The sequence below is a fragment of the Hoplias malabaricus genome, chromosome Y (genome assembly GCF_029633855.1).
Source record: "Hoplias malabaricus isolate fHopMal1 chromosome Y, fHopMal1.hap1, whole genome shotgun sequence".
NCBI classification, from domain to species: Eukaryota; Metazoa; Chordata; class Actinopteri; order Characiformes; family Erythrinidae; genus Hoplias; species Hoplias malabaricus.
The window spans coordinates 14,143,813-14,167,484 of record NC_089820.1 but is presented as its reverse complement, the minus strand read 5'-3'; the positions used below and the strand labels follow the sequence as shown (position 1 = coordinate 14,167,484).

General features: G+C 39.1%; 2 protein-coding genes across 3 annotated transcripts in view; one reads left to right on the top strand and one right to left on the bottom strand.

Moving 5' to 3' along the window:
- LOC136679035 (patatin-like phospholipase domain-containing protein 7) overlaps positions 1-20,559 on the bottom strand; it is a 30,994-nt gene extending 10,435 nt beyond the window's left edge. Inside the window, exons 1-25 of the mRNA XM_066657301.1 lie at positions 20,467-20,559; positions 18,660-18,708; positions 18,009-18,083; positions 17,162-17,246; positions 16,972-17,054; positions 16,258-16,346; positions 16,027-16,167; positions 14,782-14,941; positions 14,302-14,382; positions 14,038-14,166; positions 13,570-13,650; positions 12,902-13,034; positions 12,543-12,632; positions 11,664-11,734; positions 10,747-10,899; positions 10,564-10,641; positions 8,103-8,308; positions 5,940-6,071; positions 5,387-5,510; positions 5,038-5,151; positions 4,761-4,836; positions 4,367-4,516; positions 4,166-4,229; positions 2,992-3,160; positions 539-721 (exon numbers count right to left, since the gene is read on the bottom strand). Coding sequence (XP_066513398.1) covers positions 539-721; positions 2,992-3,160; positions 4,166-4,229; positions 4,367-4,516; positions 4,761-4,836; positions 5,038-5,151; positions 5,387-5,510; positions 5,940-6,071; positions 8,103-8,308; positions 10,564-10,641; positions 10,747-10,899; positions 11,664-11,734; positions 12,543-12,632; positions 12,902-13,034; positions 13,570-13,650; positions 14,038-14,166; positions 14,302-14,382; positions 14,782-14,941; positions 16,027-16,167; positions 16,258-16,346; positions 16,972-17,054; positions 17,162-17,246; positions 18,009-18,083; positions 18,660-18,701 — 2,709 coding nt within the window. The 5' untranslated portion in view covers positions 18,702-18,708; positions 20,467-20,559. The remainder of the gene's footprint in view (positions 1-538; positions 722-2,991; positions 3,161-4,165; positions 4,230-4,366; positions 4,517-4,760; positions 4,837-5,037; positions 5,152-5,386; positions 5,511-5,939; positions 6,072-8,102; positions 8,309-10,563; positions 10,642-10,746; positions 10,900-11,663; positions 11,735-12,542; positions 12,633-12,901; positions 13,035-13,569; positions 13,651-14,037; positions 14,167-14,301; positions 14,383-14,781; positions 14,942-16,026; positions 16,168-16,257; positions 16,347-16,971; positions 17,055-17,161; positions 17,247-18,008; positions 18,084-18,659; positions 18,709-20,466) is intronic.
- Positions 20,560-20,570: 11 nt separating this feature from the next.
- LOC136679036 (large ribosomal subunit protein mL41-like) lies at positions 20,571-22,719 on the top strand. Of its 2 annotated transcripts, none has more exons than XM_066657303.1 (2): positions 20,571-20,697; positions 22,065-22,718. In XM_066657303.1, exon 2 carries the CDS (start codon positions 22,080-22,082, stop codon positions 22,485-22,487), a length of 408 nt encoding a protein of 135 aa, XP_066513400.1. In that variant the 5' UTR covers positions 20,571-20,697; positions 22,065-22,079; the 3' UTR covers positions 22,488-22,718. The 2 variants fall into 2 exon arrangements, with proteins under 2 accessions (XP_066513400.1, XP_066513399.1); XM_066657302.1 differs by lacking the exon at positions 20,571-20,697 and adding an exon at positions 20,720-20,803 and having other exon boundaries at positions 22,065-22,719.
- Positions 22,720-23,672: the final 953 nt, after the last annotated feature.

Sequence of the window (23,672 nt, the reverse complement as noted above, 5' to 3'; positions counted from 1 at the left end):
AGGCACATTTTCAGGTTTAATCTTTGCATAACATCAAAACAACCAACAATGCCTACACAGATTGTTATAGGTGGAATATGGACTTCTTTAATTGATTCAGAACACTACATTGTAAGGTTGTGTTACTAACTTGGCCATGTGGAAGCTGTAGTTTAACCTACCAAACTCTCACGATGAGTAGATTAGGTGCTGTTTCAAAACGTTTTGCTGATAATAAAATATCTTGCATAATGCTCACTTTATCTCAGATATTCTCACTCTCTGACAAGTGTCTGAAATTTCACTGGAACTATGATGCTAACAAAAAATGTTTGTGTATGCTCACAGTTTATGATGTTTTGTAATTTATAAAAATGGACTGAAACGCCATTTAAAATGGCTTATCAACACCTCTGTGAGCCCGCTGAAAATGAATGTTTGTCTTATTGGTTACATTAGCACTGTGTGTAAACTGTGTGTCTGGACCCTGTCTCTCAGTGCTTAGTGTTCAGCATTAGTGGAGATGTTTCTGTATTATTTCAGAGTTTGGCAGGGGTACCAGTTTGGGCAAGCTCCTGCGGCTAAAGACCCTGCGAGGGCAGGAAAGATGCAGGTGTCTGGAGATCCAGCTGCGCATGTTGAGCCACTCTGCTGTCCCACTGGGCGGGGGTCCATCCTCTCGGTGCAGAAGAACCAGCTGCTTCTGCGCTCTCACTGCACTACCCTCCAGCATCCGTTCCAACTATACACACACACACACACACACACACAACATAAAAAAACTGAATATGTCAAGTACTGTATATGATTTATTCAAAGAACACAGTTCCATTGCTCCAATGGACGCTGCCCACAGGACACTGTTGGCTAGATATTTTTGGATGAAAACTGTTCTCAATCCAGCAGTGGCATTACAGTGTTTAGAAACTACTACACTACTGTCTGATCCACCCATACCAGAACAACACACGACATCACACCACCACCACGTTAGTGTCAGTGTAGTGCTGAGAATGATCCACCACCCAAATAATACCTGCTCTCGGGAGGACCATCTTGACCTTTGAAGAACACATTGAAAGGGGGTTAAAATGTATGCAGATTAATAAATCGACTACAGTCTGTAACTAACACCTCAAGGTGCTACTGTGTGGGAACTGTGGTTGATAAAAAAGACAATGAGTGTTGAAAGTTGTCGATTATATATAGAGGTTTGCCCAATGTTTGCAACGTGGATTACTGTTAAATCAACTTTTAGATGCTGTATTCCTATACTACACAGCACTAAAGTCCAACAAGCCTCACACAATGTGTTTACTGAAATCTGATCTTGATCACCTTCCTTACACAGATTACAGTAAAATCAACACCCTGATGAGAAATTACAATAATGAGAATAAGCCCTCTGGTAATCAACTCTCTGAACCCTCGAGCTGAGGTGTCTAAGAAGTTCAGTACAAGCTGTTTCTGCTTGATTTTATTTAAAGGAACACTTTGGTACTGTTTAACCTCATCTCTACTTGCTGTTTCTGAAGCAAATAGTCCATTACTAGTGATAATAATTTAGACAGATTTCTTCATATTCAAAGACCAGCAAAAGGCAGAAATAAAATACACTACACAGCCAAAGGTGTATGGGCATCTGGCCATCACACATACCCCATTCCAAAGCACAATTATATGGAACAACTTTAAACCTCTGGGGTCAAAGAAAGCGCTGGCGCATCAAATACGAACATTTGCAATGTTTCTATTAATATCTTAGCACAGAAATACAGTTCAAACACTATGAATGTGCAGAAACTGCTCTTTCGATTGCATGTTAATAAGCTTGAGACACGCCTTCCCTGCCTCTTGCCGTGTCTAACTGGTGGATTCGCTTGTTTTTAAGACTCTGGTAAAACTATTTCAGTCACGAAAACAATTCATCCACATGAGTAAAAGATGTTTTCACAAGAGATATAAAGATTTTCTAAAATCGGATTTAAGTTTTTCAGGGTTAGAGACTCTCTTCATAAAATTATCTCTTCATAAAATGCTTTAGGTGCTCTCGTCTTAACGAGAGAGCTGAGATTGTTCTGAACATTCTGATATAAAACATGTGGGCAATATATTATAATACAAGTACTTTAAAAGCGAATTTCAGAAAATTTAGAAAATGTCCTTAAACCCTAAAGGGTTAGTATCCTCCAATTATCTGGCTTCCTACAAATTTTCAGAGTGTATCTGAGGGAATCTGTGCTAATTTAGTCAAAAAGTGTATTTGATGTTGGGCAACAAGGACTACATCCTCATTAGTACAGTGTGCATTACAACATCCCAAAGCCAATACCATGGATTTGTAGATACATGGTATTGCAGTTCCTTCACACAAAACGTGTCAATCCATGTCTTTCTGGGCCTCACTTTGTGCACAGGGGCTGTAATGTTGAAACAGGAGAGGGCCTTCCACAAACTGTTGCCCTAAAGTTTGAAGCATGTGTATACAATGTCTTTTTATGCTGAGTTATTAACATAGATCTAAGAGCCCCAGCCTAAACCCTGACAAACAACACAAGGGCATTATCTTTGGTTCCCAGTCTTATTTTCCAGCAGGTTAACATTTTCCTCAAATCTGTCCAATCCAAATACATCTATCAGCCTGCCAGACAATGAAGCTTGCTGTTCCAGAGATTACTGAAGGCATGCTCTACACTACTCCACATGCTGCATGGTGTTGCACAGTGATCATAAGCTTGTATACAGATGCTTAGCCATGGAAACTAATTTAATGATTACTAATTTTAATTTTACATGACCATATATTTGATGTATGCATCCTTCAGCAATAGGTATTTTTGAGATACCTGAACCATCTGAATTAAGATAAAAAAATATTCTTGGCCATTTACTGTACACTCATATAGAAGTCAGTGGGCAAATGGTTATTATTTTGTACATGAAAACTAACTGCCTATACACTATACATGCAGCAGATTAACTTTAACATAAATAACGTGTGAGTGTGTGTACCTCTCCCACAGTGGGCTCCTGCTCCCCGAGCCCCACAATGAGGATACAGTCAGCCTGCCGGATACAGCGCTGGGTCCAAGGGGTCAACGTACTATCTGACTGATACAAGACAATACGGTGGATGTCCTCCTGCTGTCCCAGCCAACTGGACAAGCGATACTCATGGACACTGGATATGAGACATAAAATCAGAAATCAGAAAAAATGTATTGTGCAGGTACTTTATTGTTTACTAAAGATACAAAGAATGTAAGGGTACAGTTTAAAGGTTTGTATCTTTACACAACTGGTTTAAAGTCCAGCTGTGTTCCCTAAAGGTACATTACATTCTCTTGTATAAAATCAACGCATTTAAATATCTACAATTAATATAGAATGTAGAATTAGGTTCCATAACTAAAGGTACCAAATATGTATCTTTGAGGGTGCCACCAGAGTGATATAAGTGACATTACAGTTGGCATTCAGCAAAAAAGCTCATTTACATAATTAGCATAACCCAAAATGTCATTGTTATTTGGAGTCTGATGCTCTAGTTTTGCAAAAACGTGGCCAAGTTAATGTAGCACGTATGAAACATTAGACAATAAAATTAGATTCCAAAGTGGCCAAAGTCCAAATAATAAAATAAATTAATAAAAAAAAAAAAGAAAGAAAGACATTCAACAGTTTTGTGGACTACACCACATAGATATACAAAACACACAAAAGCCACTCCTAAAAAACTCATCCTAAGGATAGTGAACGGTGCTCTAACACTCTAAAGAATACAGTTGCACAGATCCACAGCCCAGGGATGTGTGCTTCTACACCTCTAGCTGATGCTTGGCACTGAGCACGGTGATCTTGGTTTCATGTTAAGCTGCTCTAGAGCATCCCATTTCAAGCTTGGGGATTATGTTAGGTGTGTGTGCATAGCTGAATGTTTCTGCTGTGGGCACAACTTAAAAGTAGCTGAATTCAATGTAAAAATGTGTCACAAAATTTCAAACTTACAGTGTAGGTATTAGTATATCATACCATCAGGCAAGTGCTAATTGTGGAATGCAGTTTTACAGATTATTTACAATACCATGTCTTGGCTGATGGACCACATGTGGATTTAGCAGAAGTCATGGAAATATAATAAACCAAACATACGATAAAACATCTCCAAAGAAATAATACAGCTCACCTGTCCAGTGCTGCAGCCCCCAGGCGCTGTTTAATGATGTCACTGGTCAGGAGTAAAGTGGGACCTAAGACAGGGAAAACATCGTGAAAGTGGGGAAGGTGAACTTGCTTAGCTCAGCACTGTCGTCATTAATCACTGGGCACAGCCATTAATCAGAGCTACAGTGTCCTTTTGTGAAAGCAGAGGAGCTACTCTCCTCACCAATGGCACTGAGAGCGTGCTGCAGCTCCAAGGTAAAGGCGGTCATGGGCACCTCATCCGACACAGGCAGGATAGACACAGTGGACAGGTTAGAGGCTGGGTTTCCTGCATCCCACTTACTGCCTGGAGTGTGCAGACCCAGTCCATGGACTACAAAAAATGGAAGCAGAGGTATTAAGAGCACTGACCACACACTCCAATCCTGGATTTAAAAGTACTAAAGCACAGACTGAATACAATTAAATGGATTAATGTTCTAAATTATCTACGTAAGTCATATACTAATTATACGACTGTTGATTTTCTAAGTTATGAATAAATACAGCATGCAACCTTACAACCAAGGTTTTATTTGTTGAAGCATTTTTGTGTACTTTCTGTGTACTTCCCACACCTGATAAAGGTCCACTAACTTGCTGCATATTTCCAAGGATCTTTTGGCCAAGCAGATGAATAAGCCTTGTCACAACCTATGAAAGAGCAAGAAGAAAAACCCTGAATATTAGAATAGATTTATTATTAAACATTTGAATACTTGGAAAAAAATGTAGAATTAGAATCAGAAGGATGACCAAAGGATAATTATATTTATAATCATTCATATATTATTCATGTCATGTAAAGTAGGCTCATAGCTCCCAACAGATAAAACAGCAGACGTGTCATATTACCTGGGGATATTTTCTTTTGATGGAGTTCAAAGCCCCCTCAGGAAGTTTGGCGAGCTCTGAGTCTCTGACGGCGTGTACTGTAGTGGCTCGGTTCATGTGGGTCAGAGCCTCCACCTGGGGGAAGATTGGCAGATACACAGTATGTTTTCAAATCAAAGATAATGACCAGCAATAAGGGCTTCGTTAAATATTTATTATTTACTTTGTCACTTAAATATAAAAAATTAAATGTAAACATTACTATGGTACCAATGAAGATTAACATGTTTAAAGCCCGTTAAACTCTATTCGGGCCAAACTTACGGTCAGTGCAAATACATATTTTCTTGCTTAATGAGGTGTCACTCACCACGCCAATGAGATCTCCTCTGCCGTACTCTCCAGCCAGCTCCTTCTTTCCATCCTCCCTCATAATAACAGAGCGCAGACGACCACTCAGCACGATGAAGGTGCTGTCTGACTTTTCACGCTGCCTGAGAAACAGAGAGAAAGTGGCAAAAAAACAAAGGGAAAGTAAAGACACAAACCAATAATATTGCTTAAACTCAGAATACACACTGATATTTTAAAAGAAGTGTGGTACATGTTTTGCTAATTGACAATAGTTTACAGCTTTACAAGAAACATGTTTACCTTACCCAACTAGAACTGGCTTGATCCAAATTATTTGTATAATACATTCAAAAACACACTGAATCCTCAATCTATTTACAGGCTTTATATAGTGCAGAATATACTAGTGTTATATGTACAGGACAAAAAGTGCAGAAAATGCTTTAGTGGCTGAAACATAATAGATATTGATTTAAAGTGTGTGTGTATGTGTGTGTGTGTGTGTGAGTGTGAGAGAGAGATTGAGAGAGAGAGAGAGAGAGAGAGAGAGAGAGAGAGAGATGTATCACCTGTAGACGGCTCTTCCTGCCTCCACTGCCATCCAGTCGAGAGCAAAGTCAATCTGTCTGACAAATGAGGAAACTCTGCGCACCACTGTGTGAGCTACGGTCAAAACCACACTCGGCTCTGCACGCATGATCCTGCATGTGAGACATTAAACGTGTGGCCTATCATTCCACCCAAAAGAAATCAATCTGATCCAGTAAACCGAAACTATTTCATGGAAATATTCCTGGAGTAAATCAGTTTAAAATGCAGTAGCACAAAATTCACACAGAGTTTCTCTTTCTGAGAATAAAGCAAATATTCCTTTATCTTAACAGCGCAGCAACAATATCCTGATCTCAGCCATCAGTCATCTGATGGAGTTTATTTTAACAGCTCAGTTGGGGTCAGAATACCCACCAGGACTACTCTGTAAATAACCACGGGTCCCAAACAATAGGGGGCCATCAGCGGGTATGGGTTTATTATAAGTTGGTCAGTCCGCTACATTTTATAGCATCTCTCTCTCCGCAGCAACATATTAACTAGGACATTCTTGTCTCTGTGTGACTCTGTGCTGAGCTGCCAGTGAGCAATGTGGGTGAAACGGGAGGAGTGATAAGCCCCTGCTATGAAAACAATTCAGATTTTTCCCACAATAATGGCCATACCAAAATAAAACTGCCAGCACTACCACAGCCATCTTACACAAAATACATTATAAAAGCTTTATAATATAAATACATTAAAGAAAATTACAGACAAAAATTTGAATATCATGTGAAAGCAGAAACACTGTATAAGACAAGTACACACAAATACAAACAGAACACAGCATGTATAAAGAGATTAAGATAAGGGTGGGTGGTTGGGTATTTGTGTCAGTACAAATCCATTTGTCAGCAGCAACCTTTGAGGACTCTTAAAAACAAAAACAAAATCAATATCTCCCACTGGTAACGGATGACATTTTTCTCATATGAATTATATGAGGCCTGTAAGACAACCGCTGAGATTCTGTTTAAGATAAACTGGCTGCAGGTACAAGAAAAGCAGGGGGTTTGGATTGAGACGGTTGCCATGGAGAAATCCTTAAATACCTTCAAGGGTATTTCACAAACACACGGAGGGAGAGTGACAGAGTGTCAAACTGAAGCCAAGTGATGAGCATAAGACACAAATGCACAGAACCTTTAAAACTTACTGCCAGCTACAGCCCTCTCCTGCCAAAAAAGGTGTTAACTTACACTCTGAAGCAATAAGTGGTATTTAGGAAAGCTGTTACATAAAAATACAGTGAACAGTTTTGTGGTTCTCTGCATTCCAGTGACCACCCTTCATTTACTTTATTTCAAGTCAAACTGGCCATCGACTACAAGTTATGAGTGGGGAAAATATCTAATGCCATTTTTTAGGTTGTCAAACCGTCGTTCAGTTGTGGTTACTCTCATGTGCACACCATGTGTTTACTGTGGTTGCCTGTAATGGGTCTAACTTTTATATAAAAGATAAATTCATGTTTTATACAATGTTCTTAATAATGTAATCTTTGTGTGACTTATAAATTGCAATTACATTATAAAAGCAATTACTCTATCTAGCCTTACCAGCTACATTTTTTCAATCCCATAGTGCTGTGTGTTTTTACACTTAAATGATGAAATATATAAATACTGTTTATCGAGTAGAGAATTTTGCTGGTCTACCAGGTTTTGCAGGGTTGCATGACCCTCAATTCAACATTTTAATAGCTCTGATAGTTAACACCTTATAAAATTCTGTCCACTTTTTTTGAAATCACCCCTTTTTAAGTGTGTCTTCTCTTAATAAACGTCCTTGTACTTACAGTCGTGTTGAAAATGTTTTGGCTCACACTGATTAAATTCCACATTATGTTAAATATATGTAAACATAAGCACATATCGTTTAAAGAGACCACAATGCTGTACGATTTACTTTTAAAACTGTATTTTTTGCCAAAACATATTTTGATAAATTTATTCAGTACGAGTATGTGTTTATCCATTTTCACTTTAGGAATCCAACAAAAGACATCATTTTTTCTTGTGCTTGTCAAACGTTTGCATTCACCTGTATTTCTGGAAAAATGTTAAAAATGTATTTATTTGCAGCTTTGCACAGTTCTGTATATTTTCATTTGTGTGTATGTGTGTGTGGTCACATACTCATAGAAGTGTGTTTTAGAGATGGAGAGGAAGCTGCAGTCACGGTGGGCTCGCACACTGAAAATGAGCGGCTCCCCTGTGAGCACAGCCAGGTGGCCCACCAACTCTCCAGGGTGAGTCACGAACAGACACATGTCTTCGTCTCTGTCGATCATCCGCTGGTACACATGCAGAGTGCCAGAGATTACAAACTGCATGCTCACGTCCTGCAGACAACACACACAGGAGAGCAGCATAACCATAACCATAACCATAACATAAATAAAGGATCTTTATTTGGAAAGAGATTTCAAAGCAGTAGGTCACAAAAAAAAGAAGAAAATAAATAAATAAATAATAATAGTTTCCCATTAGACAATACATCAAGTACCTGAAGTCTGCTTCTTTAGTTCAGTACAGTGCTTGCAAAATAGCTGAAAACTAACACTGATACAGAAATAAACCGTGGATACACTCAAACTGTAATCAACAATGTTGTTTAAATTGGCAGAGTCCTGGATTTGACTCCATGTACCATCTTCAATACTGCATGAAAACCTGTCACCTTCTGAAAAAATATGAGTAAGTGAGCTTCTTGAACAATTCATGCAGTGTGGCAGAGCACATTATTCTAATAAAAGAGGCCACTGCCATTAGGTAATACCATGAAGGAGTGTACTTGGTCTCAATACTTGTGACCCAAGGTTACCAACAGTACACTGTGCAGGACATCACACTGCCTATGCTGGCTTGCCTTCCCAAAATGCATCCCCATGTTAGTGATGCACACCCAGCAACCCATATGACATGGGGGGGTGATATAAGTTATCAGACCAGGTCAACTTTTTCCATTGTTAGAATCATAATCCCTTTATTTGCCACTGTGCTTGGTTCTCCTCATTTAACCCAATCCATGCAGTGAAATACACATTTACACACACTAGTGAACACTAGGTGGCAGGGAGTACACATGCCTGGAGCAGTGAGCAGCTGTTGGGGATTAGGTGCCTTGCTTAAAGGCACTTCAGTCAAACCCCACATCAAGAGCTGTCTCTTTACTTGCTGCCCTGTATATCTCCCATCCCTTGACATGTGCCATTGTAAGAAGAGAATCAAATGTTGCTCGTGTCACTTTTCAGAGGTTTAAATCTTGGCTGACTGGTGCAGATGTAGAACCGTTTCCCTGCAGAGTATAAATAAGCTTTCTTGTTAAATATTTTTTTAAAATCACTGATTTAAAACAGGGCGGCATGGTGGCGCAACAGGTAGTGTCGCAGTCACACAGCTCCAGGGGCCTGGAGGTTGTGGGTTCGATTCCCGCTCCGGGTGACTGTCTGTGAGGAGTTGGTGTGTTCTCCCCGTGTCCGCGTGGGTTTCCTCTGGGTGCTCCGGTTTCCTCCCAAAGTCCAAAAACACACGTTGCAGGTGGATTGGCGACTCGAAAGTGTCCGTAGGTGTGAGTGAATGTGTCTGTGTTGCCCTGTGAAGGACTGGCGTCCCCTCCAGGGTGTATTCCCGCCTTGCGCCCGATGATTCCAGGTAGGCCCTGGACCCCCCAGGACCCTAAATTGGATAAGCGGTTACAGATAATGGATGGATGGATGATTCAAAACAGTAATTAACAATGAAACTGTGTTAAAATAGGTTTTAGTTTGTGTATTATGATCCCTGGCGTGACAATAAAACCCACTTTCAGCCACTGTTTTTATTTATGTGTCATAACTGTGTGCATTTGTATAGATACACATTCAGTGTCAGAAACCACATGAAGTCTAATTAAGATCACTTAACAACTTGACAGTTTGATAATTATTTAAACAGACAGTTTGCACAACTGGTGTATCAGCTTTCATTATTTCTTAGCTGAGTCACTGCACAAGATTGGTGCCAAACGGACATGCTAATTTTAAAAATTTCTTGCCAAGAAATCACACAATTTTTACTCCACACTTTCAATAGCACACAGTGCCAAAAAATTGAATAATTCAAAGTCTATGAAATTGAGCTCATGGTGGAGGTAGAATATTTTAGCCTAGCACTATGAGAGATCAAAGTTACATCTTTAAATATCAGTTTTCAACAGTAAATTACATGTCTATTAGCTATGACTGTTGACAAAATATGAATACATTTCCCTAACTGATTTGTATGAATGAGGGCATGTTATTAAGGACGGGTCCTCCCAAAAAAGAGAAAACAAACAATGAGTGATTTAACAACACAACAATGTGTAAAAAGGTTTTGATCTTGACTTCAGTGCAAATCCATATATGTAATGTTTGAACATCAAGTATGTCTTGGACAATAAATAAAATTTGAGGCACTGTTGCATACGTTTAAGTTATCCTTTAAAATTGAATCCACATTTACATACAGGTGGCTAATCAGCAGTAATAGCACCTTGATATTGCCCAGTGTTTAGAAATGTGCAGTTAAAGTGATTAAGATCTGTTAAGCTGCTGGTTTTAGTGCTATAACCCACCTGGTCTCCTTGGTTTGCAACCACACATCCAGCTTTCACCTGCCTCAATGTAACTCTGCCTTCTAGAAGGCTGGGGTCCTGCAGAACAGCAAATCAATCAATTAATCTGTCAAACATGTGTTGCCATAAATGTCTTAGGGATTTTGCATTATTATGATTATTTCATCCACAACAAAGCCTTGCCTGCAGCGGGATGAGTTTTAGCAGGTCTTTCTTGGCAGCTTGGAAGATGGCGTTGACTTTACTGTGGTGAACGTGGCCGTAGTGCCCTCCAGTGTCTGAATAGTGGTAAACAGCAGGATTGTTCTGCATAATCATCATCTTCTTCAGAATTGACTTCAGAGTAGAATCAGAGCAAGAAAAAAAACTATAAGATATCTGAAGCATTGAATGCTTTTAAAACACCCTAAAAAACTCCTTCATGGACAAGATACTGCCTGGCCTGTATAACAGTCCCAAAAGAACATTTTATTGAGTCAGGTTTATCAATATTTTGAAATTAATGTTATTGCATACAAAAACCTCATTTAAATTCACAGATTTCCAGATGTTAATTCATAAGGAGGTAATGTGATCATTTCAAGAGGTCATTTGTAATGTGATTAATTTTATGATGTTAATTATGAAACAACAACTATTTAACACATAATGAATGTATATACTACAAACAGACTACAGAAAAGTTAGATTTAATTGTTTCATTTGAACAAATTCCACTGACTTCATGCCAAGAGTAAATTGAAAAGAATGATTCATTCATGAACAAACAATCATGCTCTATATTCTGAACACCAGCTTCAAAAGAGGCATCAGTTTTTTGTGAAGTCATTTCCAAAAATGTAATTTAATTCATTCATTCATTGTCTGTAACCGCTTATCCAGTTCAGAGGCCTCCCCACACCAGAATAATGATCAGATGCCCTCCTCATTTCAAGAATATACCCATGCCAGTAAGCTCCGAGAGTAAAGCCCATTCCAGGTTGGCTTGTTAGGCAGTCCAGCAAAAACGTTCTTTACTTTAACTGTAACTTTTTTTAGAGGACACTTGAGTTTTTCAAATAAATGTAAAAAAATAAATTAATTAATACATAAGACTGTACCTTATGAGGGTTTGAGGGAATTTCATTTTTGGGCACTCGATCAAAGGCAGAGTTGAGGTCCCCTGAACCTGCTGTTAAAACAAACAGAAACATGTTGAATATTTAAAAACAATAAATACAATGCATGCTATATGTCCTAAGGTTCATAGACATCCCTTATAATTAGTGAATTCAGTTACTTTAGTGTATAATATTAAATAATTCATTGTCTGTAAGTACAGTTCAGGGCCACAGTGGGGCTGGAGCCTACCAGAATCACTGGGAGCAAGGCAGGAACAAACCCTGTAGGAGGCGCTAGTCCTTCACTGTGCTCACACATTCACTCACTCCTACAGACACTTTTGAGTCGCCAATCATGTGTGACTAGACCGTGGGAGGAAACCAGAGCACCCGGAGGAAATCCACACAGATACGGGGAGAACACACCAAATTCCTCATAGACAGTCATCCAGAGTGGAATCCTGGAGCTGTGTGACTGCAACACTACCTGCTGTGCCAGTGTATAACATTATAGAACCTTTATAGGAAAGCAAAAAATAGGAAAATCTGGATTCAGCTGCACAAGATCCTTAGGTCACAATGCCATATATGGGCTAGAGAAGTATGAAACTCCACAGTATTGGAGTATGAAGCATTGGAACCATGTTCTTTCGAGTAGCAGAGTGCCATCAAATGCCTGTGGGATGATTTTCTAACAGCTGAATATCAACAATTCCTCAAAGAAATCCTCCAATATCAAGGCTGAAGCCTTCCCAGAAAAGTACAGATGGTTACTGCAGCAAAGGGGGACTAACTGCATATTAATACCTTTAAAAAAAAAAGAAATATTAGATAATCAGGTGTCCCCTAAGGTTTGGCCAGATGTGTTTTGAAACAGACCTGAAACAGAGCTGTCTGTTGGAGTGGACATAGAGCGGGACTTCCTGAAGGAGGCCGAGGGACTTTGTGTTGGACTGGACTTTCCACTATCTACACAAACAATCAAAATAACACCAGGCATGTAAACGTCTCATTATTACCAATAATGGTCTTCATCAGAGCTGTTGTACACTGCTCTAAAGACTGGAAACGTTCACCGTCAATCAATTTTATTGAAGGAGACACAAAATAATGTAAAGTTGATAGTTCTTCATAACTTCATTAGGTTCAAATAGTGTGAAAAATAATCAAGTCTGAAAGTCCAGTGGTGATTATAAGACTGTAATCTAACAGTCCTAGATTGTTGTAAAGTGGCGGACCTGAATCACCTTGTCTCTCCACACCACTCTGAGCAGCATGTTCCTCTGGTTGAGATGTTTTGCGGTGACCTCTGCCTGGACCAGCATCTGCAAGTACACTGGCCACCGTGTCCAGAGCAACGGCCTGACTCTCCTGAAAACCAGTACACAGATGACCTACAGTTATTAAAAGAGAATTAGCAATTTTCACCAACAGTTCCACTTAACTTTATGAGACAGCCATTACTAACACTTAGTGGTACTGATGAACCTAAGGTTAAACATGGCTATGGGGACCCACTGTATGGAGCATAGCCTGAGGTGAAATTTAATCCTTCTCTAATTTGTACTGAAATTAATCTTTTCAAATTACTTTCTTAAATATTGTTTGTTAGCTTTTGGTTTTAAAATGATTTTTGCTCATATAAAATATCAACATATTGAACATTTAAACCATTTTAGAGAGTTATTGTTACATTACATTATAATAATAATAACAGTTACATAAATTAATTACATGGTTACATTCTGCGACTTACATTCTGCAATAATATGTTGCTGTCTGTTATTTGTATAGTTAGGTTTTGTCAAACAATTAATGTAACATTAAGTATTAACATGCTTTTATTGCCAGGAATATCTCACTTGGCAATATGTCACTTCTATTATGTGTGATCTGTGGCTCTGACCGGGTTGAAGAGCTCAGTGGTGAGTCCCAGGTAGTTGTGCAGGGCAAGGAAGGTCACTCTTTGTAGTCGCACCATGATGATCTGTACATACATACACTGAATGTAAGTATCAGACAGTATGAAGTCTAGCAAATAGCACAAATACTACAAATACTATGAATAGTACAAAAATAGAGTGAAATGCAGTCTAATCAAAACCTGCTCAAATAATATGTTGTCTATTAAATTTAATAATAATAATAATAATAATAATAATATTTTGTAAACTGCACAAGGGTTTTTTTCTAGTTGGATGCACTGCATTTTGTTTAGAAGTAAGTGCATGTTCTTTACTTTTCAAAATATATACAAAGAACAACATACTAAAACAGCATTACTAATAGAAAACAGCAGATAAAGACCAGAAATTGCTATCTGGTATTGACCTGAATGTTACTAAAAATGGCCACAACACCAGGAAGATGGTACCTGAATAACGCGGACCAGAGTTTCAGGATATTTCTCAAACACAGATTGGAAGGCAGTGGCTGGTAGGCGGAGAACAGTGGTCGGAGCAGCAGCTCTGGCTGATACAGTTTTATATGGAGCTGGATATCCCTGCAGACAATAAAGGCATGAGATGTGATCTTAGGTTTGTTCTAAACACAGTAAATGAAGAAATATGATTGATTGACGATTCAGTGCCTGTGTTATCTAATCTAGGGTAAAAGGAGGAGATGTGACGGATCTTACCGTGATAACATCCAGGATACTGAGCAAACTGTGAACACTGTCCCCAGGTAATACATGCTTCACCACCAGTTCTGTGCCATCCTGAGAACAGAGGAGCAAATCAGCAATCAATAAACCACTTTCTGTTTTCACTGGTTATGTGCCATTATTAATATATATTTCTGACCCCAGAGTCAGTCTGTATTTTTTAACATGCAACTCCTGATTTTCACTGTGTTTTGATCTTTTTTTCTGTGGCCCTCTATTTGCATACATAATGGCTTCCATTATAGTACAAATGCGCACAATAACATCAGACACACAACCTCAGTATAAAGTTGGACTGTTTATCTTTAATTTGATCATCTAACCTGTTTTGTAGATTACGTTTCAGGTAAACAGAGATATCGGGAGGTGCTACAACAAACAGACTTTGAACAGAGAATAATGAGGTTCTGAAAATGAGTTAAAGACCCCTGTCATAAATGATATGTTTCTTACACCCTCATGAATGCAGAGATCCAGACGGCCACTCTGCACTACAAAGATGCTGTCATCTATATCTCCGGGACGAAAGAGACCCTCTCCCTGCTGCAGCTCCACAAACACCATGTGGCGACATAGCTCCAGAAACAGAGGCTTCTCAAAGTGACCCAACACCCTGACCACAGGAGAACACAACACACAACGTCACATTTTCAACACACTATTTACAATCACACACATTCCAATAAACCTTTCTCTATACCAATATATCTAAGCACATTGATATTGTGACCCACACATTTAAAGGGAACTGCAACTGGATTATGCTCATCACCAGTTGTAATTTTACTGAGATATTTACAAATAGGGCGGCACGGTGGCCTGGAGGTTGTGGGTTTGATTCCCGGGTGACTGTCTGTGAGGAGTTGGTGTGTTCTCCCTGTGTCCGCGTGGGTTTTCTCTGGGTGCTCCGGTTTCCTCCCACAGCTCAAAAACACATGTTGGTAGGTGGATTGGCGACTCAAAAGTGTCCGTAGGTGTGAGTGTGTGAATGAATGTGTGTGTGTGTCTGTGTTGCCCTGTGAAGGACTGGCGTCCCCTCCAGGGTGTATTCCTGCCTTGCGCCCAATGATTCCAGGTAGGCTCTGGACCCACCCCGACCCTGAACTGGATAAGTACTTACAGATAATGAATGAATGAATGAATGAATGAATAAATATGGGTGCACATGGACATTCTACTTTGCACTGGCCCCATCTGCATCTCTTTAACACTCCTGTACTGTGCTTTTATATGTGGGTGTGACCTAACAAAGCTTTATTGGTGTGTGACTGGCTGCTGGCTTCAGAGTTCGAATTACATGAGGAGAGTTTGTTTGCAGACAAAACACAGTGCCTGCTAATATACTGGGTGTAATTTAGCTTGTATTAAAGTAGGATTACTGACCCATATAATATTGTGATAATTGATTATAGATTAAATGTTCAATCTCCATCAAATTCATAGTCTGCTACTTCTTCCATCTACTTTCTAATCTATTAAAACTGTTTTGGCCCAAAAGATAGTTACAACTCCTTAAATGTTTAAACACTGATAATTCCCAAGGAAGAACTTTTGTCAGTTATTTCTTCAGTTTGGCAAAGAAATATGGAAAATATTAGCAACTTTATATATTTAAAAACATGAGTTCATGTAAACACACATGACATGCAATGTTATATTCGGCAAATGTGTGGATTGTAAAAGCCTAAAGGAACATACCTAACATTCTTCAGCATGTACAGGACTTCTGAGGGCAGGTGAGAGTTTTGCACATCAAACTCTGTCAAATCAGCCTCCAGGACAGAGGGTGGTGGCTCTTTGGGCTGCACAGTGGGCGGCTCCCTCCGAATACGCAGAATCCTGATAGGTTAAGACAAACAAAAAGTGGCATTAATAATTCTGCCAATGTGAATAATCATGGAATTGTTACAATATGAATGTATGACATACTTGCGAGCTATTGACAAGACTTTAGGTCTCTTTCTGGTGCGCTTTTGAGATACTGGACCTGAAGTGACTGGAGATGATAAAGTCTGCACCTGAATGTTTAAAGCACATAACTATGCTGTTTACATGTGACCATGGTGACAGACAACAGACCTTCACAGCTTAATATACACACACACTTGTATAAGAGTTCCCCAAGGGTTCTCAGAGGTGTCTTAATTTCATGGCCTAAATAAAGAAACTCCACTTCTGTTTCATTACTTAATTTTATTTTCAGTGCAAAGAACATTCCTTTGGTTATTAATTTAACATATCTTACACATAACACTGATATACATGGGTGTTTTTTCAGACAGGGATTTAGATTAGTCCTGGACACTATCCTCCATTTAATAGAAAAAACAAAATCACCATTAAAAATGCTGTGTTTTCCAAAACTAGGTTTAGTCCCCGTCTGGGAAACTACACACTTATGATTAACTGCTATATACCATACATAACAAATCAAATCTGAGACCACATACAACTTATCTTAGGTTAAAAACATACAGAATCAAAACTGAAGTGCTGAAATATAACTAGAAATAAAGCTAAAACTGAATTTCCAATTATAGATATATTTATGTTTCCACCCATTCCTACTCACACAAAATGTACCCACTCTTTTATATTGGCTTGTATACTACTGACAAAGTTATTATTTACAGAAAACCATACCTTTCTCATTATTTTTCTGCCATAAAACATTACTTTATCCCTCTTTCTGAAGCGATAGTGTGGAGCTCCAACCTGTTGTTCTCCTGAGAAAAGCCAAGTTAATTACACTGAATCAAATAATTAAATTGAACAAAATATTTAACGTGTTGTGTGGATTTGAAAAGTTGATATAAAAGAAGGGTCTACATACTTGCTTTGTGTCTTTTGTAGAAGAAAAATATTACAATGCTGATCAGTGAGACTGCAACTGTTACTCCAATCAGCACACCTGTCCACTGAAAGAGTAAACATTAGTCTCACTTCTGTATTTACTCTACAGGTCCTATTGGTTCTAGGTCCTTGTAATAATTAGTGACCTCAGCTACTTTACCCTGCACCTATTGCTATTATTGCTATGGCTTCTAGTGTAAACAAAAACTGTGTATAATGTCCACAAAAAAGCATTTAGAAACAAATGGAACTCTTAAGCAAGTCTGAAGATCACCTTGCTTAATGCCAAAGGACAGCTAGAGAGGTATAAAGCACCCCTGGCACTGGCTATGAACCAATAAACTGCATTCTCAGGAGTGAAAAACACCATCCAATATCTTCCAGACGTGCTGGAGAGGCTTTTATGATTTATAACTAATCATTCAAGATCAGTACCTGACCTCACTAATGCTCTTGTGGCTAAATTCTATCAAATTCTCATAGAAATGTTTCAGCATCTACAATTGTATGAATGTTTACTTGTATTCTAAGTTATTTGGTGTGTTTTTCTCTTTGGCAAAATTGACACGGGAAGTGGAAATGGAAAATGAACTTTCTTTCATTTTCAAATATAGTAAAAAAAAATAAAGAACCATCCAATCAAGAAAGATCTTCACACTCACGTCAGTGTGGCGTTTCCTGTAAATGACATCTTCTTGTAAATGACGTGAGGTGTAAGGAACTTTCTTGATTTGTTCATTTCAAAAAGAATGGTCCTCCTATAGCATACCTCCAGACTTTGAGCTTTTTACAACTTTTATTTTTTAAAAGAAATGGATATAATATACCATAGTGGTGTGCAGCTGGTCCTCCATGAAGTGCTGCACCCGTGCTCTGAGATCACCTCCATAAGGCAGCATTGTCTGCAGATCCAGACAACCACAATTGCTCAGACCCACTTAGAAAGTCAAACATTTCTTTACAGTAGTAGTGATAAGAACCAGGGGTCGTAATGTTTACAATGCCATTTTACTTATTATTTACCACCAGTGACCATTCCCTTGTCCTCTGAGATTGAATGATGATTAATCTAAAAATTCTACCTTTCCTTGGATGAGTGTTTTGCCTAAGAATGTCTTTTTCTACAATGACATTTATTTTTTTAATCAAATTTATTTTTTAAAGACAAAACCCCATTTTACACATTCACAGAACAACATCTGAGTTTATAGGCAGTGAATTTAAAACCATTTAATTTAGGCTAATAGTTTTCCTTGAAGAAAAGTGTAAGAGGGATTGACCTGTTCAGATGTCTGGTTCCTATCAAAATCACTGTAAACAACCCTGATTCTAAAAATATTTTAGAGTATTTAAAGTATAAAGTTTCTAAAATAAGTGCATTGTATTTTAAACTCAAAATGATGCTACATACATCTAAAAAACTTAAATTCTACAGCACTTTAAAGCCATTAAACACATATCTATATAAAAGTTCTTACTGGGAATATACTGCAACTATCTTCATCTTCTATTCCATCCATTGTTTTTCTAATGAAGAGAATAAGGTTAATCTCAGTGAGTACACTGGAGCACATACTTCACATTTCTGATTAATAGGCTTATCTCCCTTTTTGTGTCGTTGTGACCAGCTACATTCGGTGCAGAAAGAAAGTCCAAGAAGCTGGGAATATGGTCAGAGATTTAACACAACAATCAACTTTGCATCTCACAATGTAGATTTACAGCAGAAATTAGGACACGTGCAACCCGTTCTCATGAACTGAGAAAAGCATTCCATTCATCAACTGTAATCCAAAACACGATGTGGATAAATCACATATATTACTGATATTGTTTTAAAGTGAAAGGACATTTACACAACCTCTGCTGCTAACTAAACAAAATTAAATCTAAATGTTAAAAGTGATTAAAACATGCAAAATTTAACACTACCATGTTAGTACTTAGTAACAATTCATTCATTATCTGTAACCCTTATCCAGTTCAGGGTCGCTGTGGGTCCAGAGCCTACCTGGAATCATTGGGCGCAAGGCGGGAATACACCCTGGAGGGGGCGCCAGTCCTTCACAGGGCAACACACACACACACACACACACACACACACACACACACACAGACGGACGGACACTTTTGAGTCGCCAATCCACCTACCAACGTGTGTTTTTGGGCTGTGGGAGGAAACCAGAGCACCCGGAGGAAACCCACGCGACACAGCAACTCACCAATTCCTCACAGACAGTCACCCGAGCGGGAATCGAACCCACAACCTCCAGGTCTCTGGAGCTGTGTGACTGCGCCACCGTGCCGCCCTACTTAGTAACACTAAAGAGCCAATAGTATTTCTGTACTTGTGTTAGAATTTTTCACTCACTGCTGTTTGCACTTTTAGATCTGTGATATGTTTGGCTTTTCTTGAATCATTATCCTTAATAATCATAATAGCCAGCCTTATCTCAGCTCAGTAACATGAGTGAAATAAGCAGTCAAAACCATGACTGAATATTTTAATATTTCAAGTCAGGCAGGGTTTCTTAAGTTAAAAACAGAACTGCAGGTGTGTGTGTGTGTGGGGGGGGGGGGTGTTTTGTTTCTGCTTTAACTGATGACAGGCACATTGACATTTGATGACATTTTTTTTTGTCTTGTCTTAAGATAGCAATTCCTTACAACAACTGAACTGCTTAACCATTCCTAATGAGTCAATTAAAATCAATTAAATTCTGAGCCAATACACCTGGAATTGTACTCTGTTGTAAAATCACACATCATAAATCATTACTAAGTCACAGAATGCAGCAACATTACATATATATGAACAAAGAGTAACACACCCAAAAAATATATATAGTACTTGGCTATGGGAGCCAGACTGTTGTAAACAAATGCATCTGACAGAGCTCCACACCTGCAGTTAAAGAAGCAGAGCAGAAGTGCACTGTAACCGGACCCCCGCCCTACAGCAATCTCGCCTTCGCACTCGTTCAACTGGAGGTCAAAGGCTCCAGAAAGCACCAACAAAACTCCACAGTAAACTGCAACAGCAGAGAGGGAAAGCCCCTGTGCAATTTCATGAATGTGTATAATGTCAGGGGGAAGAGGTCTGGGTCAGAATTAAGATTTCCTCTGACTACTCTTAGTGCTGCTGTTTACACACAGACCTCGCCGCTCAGAGTAAACAGACACAGAAAACCAGACACCAACTCCAAAATAAGATTCTTTCTCCAACGAATGAACGGTAATACCAGAATAACGCGCTGGAATCACTTAAGGAAACGCATTGCTTACTTTGCTGAATTGTTCCCTCGTCCCCCTCCTCTCTCCTCTCCTTTTGTCCACAACAAACTTGACTTGTTCAATCAACACATTCGCTCATATTCCCTCTTAGAAACCCTCCGCCAGTGTTCCGTGCTCGGATTAGTCCGTGTTGCGCTGCTCGGCCAATCAGGAGCGAGCTCTTTTAAACGCCCACTGAGTGATTTTGCAAACGGACCTTTCTGGTGGTACACGCGGTTCAAGGTGAGTGTGAAATTTAATAAACGTTTACCATTTCTTATATTATCGGACTTGTTTTACTCGGAATTTTATGACCACAGATTCCACGTTTGGTTTTCGGGAGGCGAACGTAAATATATCCCGTCTTATTACCGGGGGTTTAAGTAAAATGAAGTCGGCTTGCTCCTCAGATTTCCCTTTCCACCTTAAACGGTAGTAGAGCAGGAACGTCTGAATTATTTTAAGGTGGAAAAGTAATTTCGAAAAAGAAGCTGTAGGATAAGACGCAGACTGCAGATTGGAGAGCATTTATTAGATGTTTTTCCGTTACTTGTTGTGGAATGATAGCAGTTTAGTCGAGGAAAAATGTTAGCTAATACTAATATTGTATCCTTAAAGACCACCTCCAGTGTGTAACCTCTCTAACATGGCCATTTTGATGTACTAGAAGACGGTTCGTGAGTGAAATAAGCAGTCAGGTTCATGGCGGAGCGTTTTAAGACATTCTGAAATTGGTGTGTTAAGTCTGCCAGGATTTCTTGCATCATAAACCTAAAGAACCAATCCCATCAACGTGTGAGGCAAGGTTTACTGCACAAGCTTGAGCTGGTGGTGAGAATGGGAGGGTTGTGTGAAGATGGTGTGGACCAGTTGTGTATTGAATGATTTGTAAACTGAAGTCGAAGCGTAAAGTTTATACTGTCTTCTGGCTGTATTTTTGTCATATTGTAGCTCAATAGTGTGGAGGTTACATCGCACTTTGATATAACTTCCTACATAACATTTTCCTGTGTTGATTGAGTTTAATTAGCTGTGTTTTGATGACAAATTATGCAGAGGCTGTTCTAAACATTTCTCTGATTTGAAAATAAGATACAGATTCATCCTCCAGAACCTTGACTAAGGGTACAGGTGTGCCACCATTTCAGTCAGTCATTTATAGATTGATTGATTTTCTCTAACCTCTAGTCCAGTTCAGGGTGTGTCCGTGATGTGTCCCGAGCCTATGCAGAATCACTGGGGACAAGGAAGGAATACTCCCTGGATGGGGTTAAAGTCCATCACAGGGCACCACACACTCGCATATTCACTCACACCTAGGTAGAATAACATACCAAACTCCTCACAGAGACCTGAGAAGGTGCTCAAACCCACATCCCCAGGACCCTGGAACTGTCTTAAAGCAACACTACCTGTGGTGCCCCATGCTGTTAGTCATAATAAGCCTATTTTTTGAAAAATGTATTTGTCCATACATTTTTTTAACAGTCAAGACCTTTAGTCTCATTCAGCAGCATTAAAGCAAACCTATACCCTGTATTTTTACAAGCTGAGTCACTTTATTCAGATTCTAACTAAAACTGAAGCATTTAACTACTGTTTCTGTCCAGGCTGACCTAGAGGTGATGGGGCTGTTATCAGCACTGACCCGTGGCATGGTCCGGGGGGCTGACCGCACTGCTGAGATGACAAGCAAACGTGGGCCTCGGACGTTTTACAAAAGCAGGGGGGCCATGCCAGCCGGAGTGGTGACGTCCAGCAGGAAATTCATCCGTGTGCAGGAAATGATTCCTGAGATTGTAGTGCCAAACCTTGAAGGATTTAACCTGAAACCCTATGTGTCCTACAAGGCTCCATCAGGGACGGAGCAGACCATGACGGCAGAGGAACTGTTTGCTCAGGTGGTGGCACCACAGATTGAGAGGGACATTGAAGCTGGCACATTTGACAAGGACAATCTGGAAAAATATGGATTAGAGAAAACACAGGATGGAAAGTTGTTCAAATTATATCCCAAGAATTTCATGCGTTGAATGTACATTTATTTAAACTTTTTTACTGTTGTGTGGACTGCACAAACTGCTTGAAATTCTTAAGACTTCTGCAGATGACTGTAGAGGTGTCAAGAGAACAGGTTGTTACATTCAACTCTATTCCGACTCCTATAGCATATGCTGTACCATTCGGCTTGTTAATATCTTCAGTCAGTAGTTTTCCATAAGAAATAAAACATGCATTTATAGCACACTTATTGCTATTTCTGTTTAATGTGTATGTCTAACTTATGTATATTACACTCAACTGTATAAGAAACAAATAGAAGAATTTGAGCTTTATTTAAATATTCATGTCAAACATGGGCAAATAGCCTATTTTTTTTTTTTTAACTATTTTAAAATAAGTCTGAACTTTAGTAATGAGCAGATTTATTATGCATCAGATGCTATGTGCTTTAACATAAGAGGAACATAATACAGTCTACAAAAGTTTGACAAATTTACATAACATTACACTAGCTAATGAGCAGCATAATATAGCTAATCTAAGCATGTTTGTTTTTCTAATAGAAGTATTCCATAATACAACTCAGACCAGACACTCTCAACTTGCATCTTTATACCATGCATTGTTGTGGTGATCCCTATTATTTGGCAGGGATGGGTCAAGAAGGACAGGGAACTCTGATACTGCAATAAGCTTTTCCATCATTCTCTACCAGAATGTTCATAAATTTAACACGATTCAGATTTGCACTCTGAGTGGACAGTCCAGTCTCATTTAATTTGCATCAAATTCAGCTTGACTTGACTGAATTCAATGCACCAGACAAATCTTGCACCACATGGCTGCATTTATGTTCTTCTGGTATTTGGCACAAGACTTGTGCTTATAAATGCATTCAGCGAGCTTGTAAGCATTAACAAATGTGTCATCCAAGTAAAACAAAGTATTTCTAATTATAAAATATTTACATTTCCTCCTCCTTTCGGCTGCCCCTGTAAGGGGTCCCCCCAGTGGGTCAACCGCGATCCGCACCGCAGATCTGGCACAGTTTTTACGTCGTATCCCTTCAAGCAACCTTCCCTATTTATCCATGCTTTGGGACCCTGACAGCAACACTACCTGCCATGCCACTGTGCTGCCCGAAATACTTAGATTTTCTAATAATCCGAAAATAAATGTTCTTAATTATTAAAAAAAAAAAAAAGATTAGTTTT

Bases quoted from the DNA above. Each gene is read 5' to 3' on its own strand.
- LOC136679036 (XM_066657302.1), top strand. From the start codon at position 20,765: ATGACCACAGATTCCACGTTTGGTTTTCGGGAGGCGAAC. The intron at 20,804-22,064 runs GTAAATATATCC...GTTTCTGTCCAG, and splicing joins TTGGTTTTCGGGAGGCGAAC to GCTGACCTAGAGGTGATGGG.